The 15,062-nt window shown below is 41.6% G+C and overlaps 1 protein-coding gene across 1 annotated transcript in view; it reads left to right on the top strand.

The window, feature by feature from the left end:
• The window catches only part of LOC123519399, a 116,485-nt gene that overhangs the window by 38,107 nt on the left and 63,316 nt on the right, over positions 1 to 15,062 (top strand). Inside the window, exon 7 of the mRNA XM_045280679.1 lies at positions 3,091 to 3,174. Within this exon, the coding sequence (XP_045136614.1) occupies positions 3,091 to 3,174 (84 nt within the window). The remainder of the gene's footprint in view (positions 1 to 3,090; positions 3,175 to 15,062) is intronic.

Below are 15,062 nucleotides of genomic sequence, written 5' to 3'. Positions count from 1 at the left end.
TCCTCCTCCTCCTCCTTTTCAGAAGATAATGAGATACTGGGAGGACACGAGTAACGATAAACAAACAAGAAGGGGAATGGGAGTGTGTGTGTGTGTGTGTGTGTGTGTGTGTGTGTGTGTGTGTGTGTGTGTGTGTGTGTGTGTGTAATTGAGTCTGCCTTTGGTTACCCCGTATCTAGAGAGAGAGAGAGAGAGAGAGAGAGAGAGAGAGAGAGAGGGAGCATTTTGTATTTCGTTGATGGAATACTTACGAATGTGTGTGTGTGTGTGTGTGTGTGTGTGTGTGTGTGTGTGTGTGTGTGGCAGAAAGAAAGAATGCAGCTCATCCTCCTCCTCCTCTTCTTCTTCTTCTTCTTCTTCTTCTTCTTATAATTCTAGTTCCTCTTCTTCTTTCATCATCATCATCATCATCACCTCCTACCTGGACATCCACAAATAGTATAATAATTTCTCCTGCAGTGGTCAGATTCACATAAGCTGAGTCTATAGCCATCACTTTCCACAGCTTCACTATCACATTCCACCTTCCTGTCATTGTAATTCTCGTTTCCTGCAAGGTGAGAGGTGTAGTTTCTTTAATTATGTAGCGCAGGTAAGATTTGATTCCCTCGTGGTGTGTGGAAGCTTCGTATTCTTCTCTGATTAAATCTCGTTCTAATATTGACTTGTTTTCTTTCTCTCGTGGTTCTATTTAATTGCAGTTTTCTTTCATTTTTTTTTTCCCAATGTTTCTGTGTTTTCTGGTTATTTTAAGAGTGCTTTTCATGTGTGCTTATTTTATGGATATGTTTTACTGTATTTGATGCATTTTCGTATTGTTTCTAGGGTGTATTTTTTCCTTTCTTTATTCTCTACATATTCCAGTTTCCAGTTATTGTTTTTTTTTTCTGCGGATCATTCTTTAAACATTTAAGGTATATTGCTGTGTTTCATGATGTATTTTCTTTGTTTAACTTCTTATATATTTTGTTCTAGTGTTTTCCAGGTATGTGTTTCTGTCTTCCAGCGTTATTTCTTTATTTCAGGTTTCATGTTGTATTAATGATGTATTTCCCTTCGTTTATCGTGCTGTTAACCCACTCCAGATTTTTCTAACTCTTTTCTGTATAACTCATACCTATTTCTCAGGATGTTTAGTTCATCGTTTATATAGATTGAATGTTTCAGCTTTCCCTTATTGTTTTATTACATCTACTGTTCTCTTGTCGTCTTAACATTTTCCAGGCTCTGTTCCTCCCTCTTCCAGCGATACATGCCTTTTTTCCAGGTGTTATTTGTTTAGTTAATGTTTTATATGGATTTAAATGTTTCAGCTTTCCCTGATTATTTTCCTTACATCTACTATTCTCTTGTCGTCTTACTTTCCAGGCCTCTGTTTCTCTCTCTTTCAGTGATATATGCCTATTTTCCAGGTATTATTTGTTTCAGCTTTCCCTAATTATTTTCCTTACATCTACTATTTTCTTGTCGTTCTAACATTTTCCAGGTTTATGTCCGTCTCTCTTCTAGCAACATCTATTCATTTGTCGGTTCTTGTGGGTGTTTCAAATTTCCAGCGTATTTGTACATTGCCTCAACATTTTCCTCATCAAGTCTTGTCCCTTCGATTTACTGCATTTCACTTCACTTATTTCATATTCGGAGTTCACCAGTGAGGCTTTTTCTTTTAGTTTATTCCAGTCCATACGTTCTCAGTCTTGTGTAGTATAACTTTTTTGTATATACTCTCTCTCTCTCTCTCTCTCTCTCTCTCTCTCTCTCTCTCTCTCTCTCTCTCTCTCTCTCTCTCTCTCTCTCTCTCTCTCTCTCTCTCAAGTATAAGCAGATGCAGGTTAAACAAAAGGAATTGGAATCTGTTAGTGTCTGTATGACGTGCTTCTGAAGGTGTCTGCTGCTGGGGGCGAGGAGAGGAGCCAATCACATGCACGTATTAGATTCTCCCTCGCAGGTGTTCCCAAGCTCTAATTGGCAACAGGTGTAGGATATGGAATAGTATTAACTGCTTATTTACCTCTGCTGGGAGTAGGTAGGTGGCAGATGTGGCTGGAGTGCCTTGTTGCAGATGTGGTGGTTGTGGTGGTGAGTGTTGGGGTGTTTGGAGGTGTTTTGAAGGGAAGGAGGAGGAAAGGATAGGTAATTCAGGTGTAGGTTGTGCTGATTGGTGGTATGGTTGTGGTTTAATTGCTCCTTTGTGTTCGGGTCCCTCGGTGTCTGCTGATCCCACCCCTGCCACCATTGTGTGTTTGGCAGATAGCTGTCCTAATTGTTTTTTATGTTTGTCTCTCTCTCTCTCTCTCTCTCTCTCTCTCTCTCTCTCTCTCTCTCTCTCTCTCTCTCTCTCTCTCTCTCTCTCTCTCTCTCTCTCTCTCTCTCTCTCTCTCTCTCTCTCTCTCTCTCTCTCTCTCTCTCTCTCTTGTTGTTGTTGTTGTTGTTGTTGTTCTTTTCTCCTTATTATTATTATTATTCTTATTATTATTCTTATTCTTATTCTTATTCTGCTCCTCCTCCTCCTCCTCCTCCTCCTCCTCCTCCTCCTCCTCCTCCTCCTCCTCCTCCTCCCTCAGACACTATTCTCCTTAATTTATCTCTTCCTTCATCTCCCTTCACGCTCCTTTCCGCACAATTTCTCCCTCTCTCTCCTCCGTTAATTCCCTCTTCTTTCCGTTCCTCCTCCCCCATTCTCTCTCCTCCACATTCATGCCCCTTTCCCTTCCTCCACATTCCACATTTCCACCTCCTGTTCCCCTCAACACTCATTTCCCTTCACCACCTGTTTTCATGAGGCTAATCTTCTTCCCTCCCTCCCTCCTTCTCTCCTTTCCTCCTTCCCTTCCTTCCAGTCGCTTCGTTTCTCCTTATTTTCCTCCTCCGTTCATTTCATGCGCATTTAACTTTTTCTCTCCTTAATACACTTCTTCTCTTTCCCTCCTTCTCCTCCTCCTTCTCCTCCTCCTTCCTCCTCCTCCTCCTCCTCCTCCTCCTCCTCCTCCTCCTGTTAGTCTCGTAGAATCGGCAACTAGAAGGGAAATGGAAGAGAATTTATCGTCCTTATTTTTCTCTTTCTTTTCTCTTTTTCTCGTGCTGGGGAAGACGCGCCTCCCTCCACCACGCCCTACCCCAGCCTGCGCGATGCCGAGAAGGCCACGGCGCCCACCCAGCAGTCCGAAAAGCAAGGTAACGCCCCCCGAGGCTCGTGTTGTGGCGCTGCAGTGACGCGACTAACAAATGTTGATTAGAATAACACTGCTTGGTTCTGGCGGTGGTGTGTCCTTCTCCTCCTGTCCTCCTTCTCCTCCTCCTCCTCCTCCTCGTCCTTCTCCTCCTCCTCCTCCTCCTCCTCCTCCTCGTCGTCGTCCTTCCATGTCCATTCCTCCTTTTCCTTATCCTCCTCCTCCTCCTCGTCCTTCCATGACCCTTCCTCCTTCTGTTCTCCTCCTCCTCCTCCTCCTCCTCCTCCTCCTCCTCCTCCTCCTCCTCCTCCTCCTCCTCTTCCTCCTCCTCCTCCTCCTCGTCCTTCCATACCTCTTCCTCCTTTTCCTCTTCCTCCTCCGCCTCGTCCTTCCATGTCCCTTCCTCCTTCTTTTCTCCTCCTCCTCCTCCTCTTCCTCCTCCTCCTCCTCCTCCTCCTCCTCGTACTTCCATGCCTTCTCCTCCTCTCCATTTCATGTCTCCTCCTCCTCCTCCTCCTCCTCCTCCTTCCTCCTCCTCCTCCTCCTCCTCCTCCTCCTCCTCCGCCTCCTCCTCCTCCTCCTCCTCCTTAAGCCACTCAAAGCACTAAGACACACTCACTTTTCACATAGGTGTTGAAAGCACTCACGCATGAACACATTTACACACACACGCACACACCGCACCCCCCCCCCTACCATCACCACTACCTCTGCAGATTTCTACGTCCACCAACACCACCTGCCCCGTCCCTCACCATGCACCCACTACCCTCTCCACCACCCCTTCCCACTGCCAGCACTCACCCACCCCTCACCCCACCCCTCACCCAGCACCCTCGCAAAACTAACTATTTATGTGGCGGAAATACTTTTGTTTGTTAGTTATTGTGTTGGTTTGGTGTGTTAGTAAGTCATGTTTGTGCTTCGATGCCTTTTACTAACACGTATTAACCAAGTAACGCACGCACAAACGACAAAAAAAGAACATTGCTATTACACTGTTGTACTAAGCAGCCTAACCTCCTGTGTGTGTGTGTGTGTGTGTGTGTGTGTGTGTGTGTACTAGTGACAGTCTTGCTCTCTATTCTTTACTCTGAAACACTTTGCTCTCTCGCCACAACTATTTGCAAAGGCTACAGAGATAACTAGCCAGATTGTCACGACTCTTTCTTCTGTTGATAATACAAAAATCTTTTCAATTAATCTATCACTAGAACAATAAAACATCCTTGAAAATCCGTGTGACATCGACAACACCCTTTTGAATGTATGTGCAGTGTAGAATTGTAGAAGTATTAGGTAATATAGTCCAGATTTCAGTAACAATATAGAAATTTTATTAGTCTACCACTAGAACCATAAAAACATCCTCAAAAACTCGTGGCACTTCAACTACAACGTTTTGAATGTAAGTGCAGCGCAGAAATGTACATGTGTCAGAGAATACAGTCCAGGTTTTAGTGATAGTACAGAAATCTTACCAGTTTGCCGCTATAACCAATAAACTACCCTTAAAAAAAACCGTGTAACATTAACTCCAGCGTTTTGAATGTAAGTGTAGCGTAGAAGTATAGAAGTGATTGATAATACAGTCCAGTTTTCAGTGACTATACAGAAATCTTGCCAATTTACCACTAGAACCATAAAGACACTCTTAAAATCTAGTCTGACTTTGACTGCAGCTGAATATAAGTGCAGCGTAGAAATATAGTAGTGATTTAGAATACAGTCCAGTTTTCAGTGACAATACAGAAATCTTACCAATGTGTCACTAGAACCATAAAAAAACACCTTTAGAAACTCGCGTGACTTCGACTACAGCTGAATTAAGTGCGCAGCGTAGGAATGTACACGTGAATGAAAATACGGTCCAGGTTTTAGTCACAATTCAGAGTCCATGTAATCCTATCTATGGGTGAGTGTGACGGCTTTCCCTCACCACACGCCCATTGTCTTGCTCAGGGCGGACAGTCACTACTCCTCCGTCACTGAAAAGCTTTACTGTTGGGCGGGACGTGAGCTTCATCTTGCCAAGTGACAGGCGGGAATGTTACCACTGATCTACCGAGCTGTGTGTGTGTGTGTGTGTGTGTGTGTGTGTGTGTGTGTGTGTGTGTGTGTGTGTGTGTGTGTGTGTGTGTGTGTGTGTGCGTGCGTCCATCTTTCGTAGACTTTTCCCAAACATTCATTATTCTCATTCTTTGTTTTTCCTTCTGATTTCCTTTGTCTCGCATTTTTCTTTGTCACATTCGTTTTCCCACCAGAGAGAGAGAGAGAGAGAGCCGAGGGTGTTGTGTCCAACTCTTACTCTCTCTAAAAAGCCGTGAGTCAAGGTATAAATAGAGATATTGTTTTTGGGGCGGACACTTCACCTACTGTTTATATGGGCTAGAGGAGAGAGAGAGGGAGAGAGGGGGAGAGGGAGGGGAGGAAAGGGGAAAGAAGGGGTGTGAAGGAAGGGAAGGGAAGGGAAGGGAAGGAAGGGAAACAGCCGGCGTCATAAATCAGTTGAGATGTCAGTGTTGTGAGATGAGAGAGAGAGAGAGAGAGAGAGAGAGAGAGAGAGAGAGAGAAATGGTTTGAAGTAAGTTATAATTAAGAAACTAGGAACATTCTCTCTCTCTCTCTCTCTCTCTCTCTCTCTCTCTCTCTCTCTCTCTCTCTCTCTCTCTCTCTCTCTCTCTCACACACACCAGCACCAGGCAGCCTCTGTTGTTTACACATTATCACATTTTCTTCTCCTTTACATCCTTTCGCATATAAGCATTGCACACACACACACACACACACACACACACACACACACACACACACACACACACACACACACACACACACACACACACAAACCTTTCATGAATATCAAACTAGTCCCCAAATACGTGTGTTTTTGCAAATGTACATAAATAAATTAACTTTCCTTCTCTCTTTCTCTCTCTTTATATTTCAAGAGCAGAGAGAAACTTAAAATTGATACGTCAGCAAGATAATGAAATAGACGAGAGTGCTTTATAGAGCCTGAGAGAGAGAGAGAGAGAGAGAGAGAGAGAGAGAGAGAGAGAGAGAGAGAGAGAGAGAGAGAGAGAGAGAGAGAGAGAGAGAGAGAGAGAGAGAGAGATAATGATCTGTTGTAGTTGACATTTTTAAAACACATTGAAATATTACATGAAGTTCAGATGAAGGAAAAAATAAAAACAACGAATATGAGAGAGAGAGAGAGAGAGAGAGAGAGAGAGAGAGAGAGAGAGAGAGAGAGAGAGAGAGAGAGAGAGAGAGAGAGAGAGAATGTGACAAATGAGTGAATATCAAACACAATGAACAAAAATCAGGATACGAGACAGGAAAACGAAATAAAAAGAAAACAATACAATAATTGAAACGAGAAATAAAGAAAAAATGGAGATAAAAATTGGACAGAAAAAAAAAGGAATAAAAACTGATGAATGAAAATTAATACAAAACTGAAAAAAAGAAAAATTGAAAAAAAAAAAACGAAAACAAGACAAATTTGAATAACTCGAATAGAAAAGTTTGGAAGCGTGAGCGTTGTTAAATGTGTCTGTCTGTCTGTCTGTCTGTCTGTCCGTGAAATATGAGGTGCCAGATGGTGTGTGTGTGTGTGTGTGTGTGTGTGTGTGTGTGTGTGTGTGTGTGTGTGTGTGTGTGTGCATGTGTGTGTGTGTGTTCCTGTGTGTGTGTGTGTGTGTGTGTGTGTGTGTGTGTGTGTGTGTGTGTGTGTGTGTGTGTGTGTGTGTGTGTGTGTGTGTGTGTGTGTGTGTGTGTGTGTGTGTGTGTGTGTGTGTGTGTGTGTGTGTGTGTGTGTGTGTGTGTGTGTGTGTGTGTGTGTGTGTGTGTGTGTGTGTGTGTGTGTGCGCGCCTGCCTTGTGATAGAGTATGTCAAGGGCGTGAGAGATGTCACTATGTATTTTCTTTCTGTATTTCATCTCTTTTTTTCCTGACTTACTCTCTTACTGTTCCTTATTTTATCCATTTTTTCTCTTACTTTCTCATTCTGTCTCTCTCCCATCTGCTTCCCAAACACCTTCCTTCCCTCCCCTCCCTCCCTCCCTCCATTACCTTCCTCTCTGCCTCCCATCACCCTTCCTTCCTTTAGTCATAAGACCCAAAATCATTCCTTGGCATTGAGTCAGGGAGCCAGTATAGCTTTGTTTACATCAAGAGAGAGAGAGAGAGAGAGAGAGAGAGAGAGAGAGAGAGGATGCATAGGAGAGGAAGGAGTGAGATGGACAAAGAGATGGTAATGTAGAGAGTGAGAAAAGAAAGGGGGACTTAAAGATGATGGAGAGGAAGGAAGAGTAAATATAGAAGAATGAGGAAGGAGGAAATGAAAGAAGAAAAGTAGGGAAGATGAATAAAGAAGAGAAGAAAAATAAAGGTCAAAATTGATAGAGAGGGTGAAGGATGTATAGAAGAGAAGGTAGAAGAGAAGGAAAAGGATGATGATAGAAGAGGAAGAAGGATAAAGAAGATAAATGAAGGAAGGAGAGAGAGAGAAAACAGGAAGAAGTGTAAGTTGATAGACATGGAGGAGGAATAGAAGAAAAGAAATAAAAATAGAAGAAGGGGAAGAGAATGATATACGATAGAGAAAGGCGTGGAATGAAGAAAAATACAAAGACGAAATGGAAATGAAAATGAATAATGAAAATGAATAGAGAGAAAAGGAGATTGATGTACAAAATAAAAGAAAAAACGTGTGGATGAGAAATAATAAAGATAGAAAAAAGGAAAAGGAGATAAAGGACATGAAATATATAGGAGAGAAAATAGAAAAAGGGAGGAAAAGAAAGAGGAAAGAAAGCAATGACGGAGGGAAACAATTAGTGGTAATGTGACTAACAGTGTGGTGGGAAGGATGAAAAAAAGAGGGAGAGGGAATAGGAAAACCACAGAATTATTTTAGATAGAGAAGGAAAATGCAATACGTAAACTTGAAATCCTAACAAACAAAGAAAAATGGAGAAAAGAATAAAATGAGAGTAGTAATTATAAAAGGAAGGAACAACCTCGGTCCAAGGAAGCAATGTGCTGAGGCCAGGGAGGAATAAGGCGAATAGAGTACTAGGATTCATTTTTAGAAGTATTAAAAGCAGAAGTCCTGAAGTAATACTAAAATTATACTTGGCGCTGGTCAGGCCACATCTTGACTATGCGGTACAGTTCTGGTCTCCACACTATAGGAAGGATAGAGCTCAATTGGAATCAGTGCAAAGGAGGACAACTAAAAAGATACAGGGAATGAGGAATATTCCCTATGAAGCGAGACTGAAGAAACGCAATCTGCATTCCTTAGAGAGACGTAGGTTAAGAGGAGACTTGATAGAAGTATTTGAGTGGTGTAAGGGTTTTAACAAAGGGGACATGAACGAAGTTCTTAGGATCAGTAGCGGGGACAGAACCAGAAGTAATGGGTTTAAACTTGAAAAGTTCAGGTTTAGGAAGGAAATGGGAAGAAACTGGTTTTTAAACAGAGTGGTTGATGAATGGAACGGTCTCAGTGGTCATTTGGTTAGAGCTGAGTCAATAGGGAGCTTTAAAAGAAAGTTAGATAAATTCATGGATGGGGAAGATAGATGGAATTAGGTAGGACTGCCTCGTATAGGCCTGGCGGCCTCTTGCACCTTCCCTCTTTTCTTATGTTCTTATGAGAGAACAGGAAAGGTTTAGAGATAGGAAGATTTAGAGGAAGAGAGAGAGAGAGAGAGAGAGAGAGAGAGAGAGAGAAGATGACGGAGGTGAATGGAGGAACAAGAGACAAGAGGAAAACGTAAGAGGATTAAATCTCTCATAATAAAAATCAAATGACGAAGAAGGAAAAGTTGAGAGAGAGAGAGAGAGAGAGAGAGAGAGAGAGAGAGAGAGAGAGAGACGAAAAGACATCATAAACTAAAATATCCTTCTGCAAAAACAAAAACAACAACAACAATAATAACAACAACAAGAGCAACAAAAATGATGCTGAAAGGAAGGCAAACTCCACGTGAGAGCAACAACACATGACAGAGGAGGAAACACACACACATTTCAACACGAGAATGCTAAAGTTGTGGTACGAGAACACCTTTAGACAGAATAACGGTGAGGCTTGAGGAGTTGATGTGATTTTTCAGAGAGAGAGAGAGAGAGAGAGAGAGAGAGAGAGAAAAAATATACAAAAACAACAAAAAAATAGATAAAATATAAACGAAAACAAAAAAACGAGAATAAATCAATGGACAACTAAATAAAAGAGAATAAAATGACAATAAAGACTGAGAAATCTTAAAAGTACGCAAAATTAGAGAGAGAGAGAGAGAGAGAGAGAGAGAGAGAGAGAGAGAGAGAGAGAGAGAGAGAGCAGTAGGCAGGCGTGTGGCAACGAAAACAGGAGAGACAATATAGAATAACAAGACTAACACAGGCATGGGGAGGAATAAGAGGAGGAGGAGAAGTAGAGCACGTTACAAATACCTTAGGCATCCCTGCACTACAAACAAACCTTGCAACAGAAAACGGGAAATCATTGTTCCTTGTTTCATTATACTCTCTCTCTCTCTCTCTCTCTCTCTCTCTCTCTCTCTGATATTCGTTTGCCCATCACTCAACTCACCGCTCGAACCACACTCAAAAGCACCTCGGAGCCTCGAGTCCACAGAGAGACAGCGAGTGAGGGAACGACAGAAGCAGTGAAACATTTTGTGAACGTGTTAGTATGCAGGAAGGCCCCGCGTGTGCCTGCTGCTGCTGCTGCTTCTGCTACTGCGTGCGTGGTGCTGCGTGGTGCTGTGCCTTGGCTAGTGGTGTTTTGGTGATTTCCCGACCAGCAGGTGAGGTGAGGTGCAGTGCAGGTGTGTGTTACCTGAGGGGACGGCGTGTTAACTGCTCATTGGTATTCTGTAGTGGTGGTGTTTGGTATTGCTTTGGTTTTATCGTTGGTGTCTAGTTATATCTCTCTCTCTCTCTCTCTCTCTCTCTCTCTCTCTCTCTCTCTCTCTCTCTCTCGTGATCGAATGGTTTGGTTCTCTTCATATTCGTATTGCATTTCTTTTTTTTCCATCATTTTTTTTCGTTTTCCTCCTCCATATTGGCTCTAATAGTCTCTTCTATCTTTAATTGTCTTTCCTATCTTTGCCTATCTTTCATCTTTAGCTGTGTCTCATTTTTCGTCACGCTCTTCCTACTCTTAGCTTGTTTTCGTCCCTTCATGTGATTCTTTTCTTTCTCACTTGTGTTAAACGAAAGCTTGGGACTTTTTGTGACTGCCGAGAGGAAGAACTTCTCGCTATGTTCACGTGATGTCTTGTCTCTTAAAAGGAATCCAAATAGTGTTATGAGTGACACACATAACTCGTTCTGCCTGCCACACTCCGCTCCATTACATTCATCTTCCTACATTTCATCTCCGTTCTTTGCATAGTTGTGCGTATTCAGAGATATTCGAGTAAGATAATATTGTTTAACGTCTATTTATACTATTTTTTTTTCTCTCTTACTCAGCACATCTTTTGTTTCTACACATTTTTTCTTTTTTCTCTACATTTTTTTCTCTGTATTTTCACCCTATATTTATTCCTTTCGCCTATTTCAGTCTTTCTCTTCCCTTCTGCTTCTGTATTCCGTTTTCTTCTCACCCAATTTTCTATTCTTATCTTGTGTTCCACCCCTGCATTCCCGAGTTTCTCTGCTCCTCTGTTTTGTCTTCTCTTTTCTTCCTCTTCCTCCATGTGTCTTCTCTTTTGATTTTCTTCTCCTCTTCACTATTTCTTGAGTTTCTTCATAGACACGTTAGCATCTCCCCTTCCTCCTCCTGGAATTCACTACTCGTTCCTCAAGTCACTCCTGCGCAAGTCTTTTTTTTTTTTTTCTTTTTTTTCCTCTCTTTCAGACCCTCGTGTTTCCCTTCCAGTCTCCCCTATAGATCTTCCCGTTTTTTGACTCGGCCCCCTCAAGTCTTCGTTTTCTTTCTTGATGCTTGAGTCCTCCATTCGCTCTTCGGGACTCGCAGCTTTCCCGTCGTGTGGTGAAGACTTAGCCGGCTTTCCAGGGGTTTTCTGTCGCCACTCCTCCGTCGTGTGGCTGCAGATGTCAAAGATTTAATCCTCTTTTTCCTTCTTATCTTTCCTCCTCCTCCTCCTCTTTTTTTTTCTTTCTTTTCTTTGTTCCCGCTTGAGCGTCTCTCGTTTTCTTCTTGAGTTTTTCTTTTTTTCTTTCTTTTTGCTTCGTTTAACAGTCCACAGCTTGCGTCTTTCTTTCGTCTCCTTTTTCTTTCGTTTTTTCATTTTCTATTTATTTTTTCATTCCTTTCTTGAATTATGATTTTTTCCTTTTCCTCTCTTTCCCTTCCATTCAATCATTAGTTTATTTTCTTTCATTCATTCACTCATTCTTTTATGCTTTCTCATACCATTCATTCATACATTCTTATTTTTTTTATCTTCCTTTCTTTCTCTATCACACATTTTACCGCATTTTCCTCAGCTGGTCCCTTACTCCTATTTCTTTATCATCCTTCCCTCTATGCCTTCACTTCTGTCATATATGTTTCCTTGCTGTATCATTTTCTGTCCTATTTTTCTATCTCTTCCTCTTGTTTTCTTTGTAATCTTCCTTTATTTTTCTTTCCTCTGGTGCTTCATATCCTCCCACTCTCTTATTTCTTAATTTTGCTCCAATGTTTTGCTTTTCTGTGTTCCTTTACTATTTTCTCATTTTATTCTCTTGTTTTCATTTTCATTTTTACTTTTCTATGTTAAATCTCCTACTTCTATCTATTTTGTTGTTTTTTTATTCTTGTTCTATCTTTTTTTTCCGTTTTCGTTTATTTCTTTCTTTAGTGTCATTTTCATAATTTTCCTTTTTTTTTTACTTCAAATCTCTTTCCACCTTTCTATTATGACTGAAATTTTAAGCATATCAATCCTTTCACTTCTTTCATCCTTCTTTCACTCCTTTCCACTTCTTTCATCCTTTCCTGTAACTTTCCTTCATTCCCTTCATTCATTTATCCTGTTTTTGCTTTTTTTATGCATATTATCCTATACATTCATACTCTTTATGTTTCTCTGTTGCTTTCAGTGTTTCCTTCTCCCTTTGTCTCTCGCACGTATTCAGAAACACCATCCAGTCTCATTACGACGATTTTCCAAGGCCACATAGACAACCACTCAGATTTTCAAGACAGTTTCTCCTTTCAATAAACTATAAATCTTGCCAATATATCACCAGAACTATGAAAAATACTCTTAAAAACACGAGTATCTTCAACTGGAGCCTTTGGAAAGCGGTGATGGTGAGAGAGCAAAGCGTTCCAGAATATGGGCCTTTCTGTGGCGTGTTCCTGCCTCATCATTCTAATCTGTGCCTCGCCTCTCCTGTTTCCTTCTCGTCTTCATCCTCCTCTCCTTTCTGTTATTCCATTTGGGGTTCTTGCACTGCTCCCCTTCGTTGCCTGCATGAGAGAGAGAGAGAGAGAGAGAGAGAGAGAGAGAGAGAACATAATTACGGTATTTAAAGAGAGAAAGGGTGATTGCTGGACAGAGAGAGAGAGAGAGAGAGAGAGAGAGAGAGAGAGAGTGTCGCCCCTCCACTCTCCCTGCAGTTTCCCAGGAGGAGAAAACGTGAAAGAAAAGTCCGAATCAAATTTTCGAAGCCTTGCAGACGTTTCGAACAAGTCTTTCGTTGTTTTTATTGTTTCATCGCACAGAGCCAGACACGTGGGATGCTGGTTGTTGGATTAAGTTCAGTTAGGTTAGGTAAGGATAGTTTGGGTTATATTAGGATAGGTAAGGTTAGGTTCATTCAATAAGGCTAGGGTGAGTGAGGTTAGGTTAGGTTACGTTGAGTTGATTTAGGTTAGATTTGGTTAGTTGGGTTAGGTGAGGTTAGGTTAGGTTAGGTGGTTAGTTGAGGTGAGGTGAGGTGAAGTGAAGTGAAGTGAAGTGAAGTGAAATGAAAGTAAGTGAAATAAAGTCAAGGTTAGTTTGTGGCTTAGGTTAGATAAGTTTATAGGTAAATTAGAATATAATCGACTTTGGAAAGAGTTTTTTTGTTTTATTTGTTTTGTTTGTTCGTGGTGGTGGAAGGGATGTCACTGGAGGTGCTTCTCTGTTTTCTTTTAATGTGTTTGTCCTTCACCATCTTTACCATGAAAACAATGAAACAAAATGTAATAAAAGAAAAATACGTATAAGTATGTAGTGTGTGTGTGTGTGTGTGTGTGTGTGTGTGTGTGTGTGTGTGTGTGTGTGTGGACAAGTAACAGACAGTAAGACAGGTAAACAATAGACAAGGTAAAAGAAAAAGAAGAGAGAAAAAGACCTTCTTCGTTTCCTTCCAACCAAAGAATAATGATTAGTAAAAGTTTTTGCACTAGAGAATTAATTTTGAGGCTCTGTATCAAATTCTCCTTCATTCTTGGCGGCGTGACCCGTGGAGGAAAGGCAGGAAAAACACACTTCTCTATTTTCTTTGCGTATTATTCTCTTTATTTTCTTCTTTTCTTCTTTTATTATCCTTATCTTCGTTGTTGTTTCCTCCGCCGTCCTCCTCTTATTTCTTATCTTAATCCTTATGCCAATCTTCCTCCTCATCCTTTCCTTTTATTTCGCTTCCTCCTTCTCATCTGCTTCATCTCATAACAGTTTCCTCCTCCTCCTCCTCCTCCTTATCCTTCTGTTTTACTATATTTTCTTCTCTTCTGTTTTCTTTGTTCCCTTCTTACTTTTTCCTTTTATTCCTTCAAGTCTTCTTACTTATTTTCTCTTTTCTTAATCTTCATTTTTCTCCTCTCATTTTTTTTCTCATCCTCTTCTCATTTCTATCTTCCTTCTTATCATCATCTTCCTTTTCTCCCCTCTGTCTTCACCTCCTTCTCCTCCCTTCTCCTCTTCATCCTTTCCACATCCATATCTTCTTTCTGTTTGTTTCCTCGTCTTCCTCTCCTCCTCCTCCATCATCATCATCATCATCATCCCTCTCTTCCTCTTTCTTTCACCTCTTCCTTTTCTTCATCCTTTCTACATCCACATTTTCCTCTTTCTGTGTCTCCTCCTCCTCCTCCTCCTCCTCTGCTTCAACGGACGTGTCTGAAAACTTGGGGTAACTAACTTCGAAGCTTCGTTCTTTCCGCGTTTCGAAGATTTGAACCGGTGAATGAGCGCCGCTGATCATGTGCTTGTTGCCTCGTGAACCAATGCGAGTGAACCGCTGCTGCTGCTGCTGTTGTGGTGGTGAGTGGTGTGGTGAGTGTGGTGAATGGCAAGGCAACTGTGGTGATTTGGGGTAGTAGTGGTGGTGGTGATGATGGTGATGGTGGTGATGGTGGTGATGGTGGTGGTAGTGGTGGTGATGGTGGTGGTAGTGGTGGTGGTGATGGTGGTGGTGGTGATGGCTAGTAATTTAACACCGAAATCGTTGCCTTGAGAGAGAGAGAGAGAGAGAGAGAGAGAGAGAGAGAGAGAGAGAGAGAGAGAGAGAGAGAGAGAAGAAAAAGAAATCAGGGAAGGAAATCACTTAAGAGGAGAAGAGGTGGTGGTGGTGGTGGGGATAGTGGTGGTGGTGGTGGTGGTGAAATTAAATAAGGCCGGGGAGGGGAAGAGAGAGAGAGAGAGAGAGAGAGAGAGAGAGAGAGAGAGAGAGAGAGAGAGAATGTAAACAAAACCAATGAAAGATAAATACACACAAGACACAAGAGAAAAAAAAGAAAAAACAAATAAAGGAAAAGAGAAGAAAACACACACACACACACACACACACACACACACACACACACACACACACACACACACACACACACACAAGCAGAAAACAAAAAAGAAAATCAAGTAACACAAACACACAACACTGAACAAAGGAAGGAAAAAAGGGAAAAAGAGAGAGAAAGAGAAGAAAGGG

The sequence above is a fragment of the Portunus trituberculatus genome, chromosome 45, assembly GCF_017591435.1.
Source record: "Portunus trituberculatus isolate SZX2019 chromosome 45, ASM1759143v1, whole genome shotgun sequence".
NCBI classification, from domain to species: domain Eukaryota; kingdom Metazoa; phylum Arthropoda; class Malacostraca; order Decapoda; family Portunidae; genus Portunus; species Portunus trituberculatus.
The sequence above is the reverse complement of the archived record's forward strand: the minus strand, read 5'-3'. Positions and strand labels throughout refer to the sequence as shown.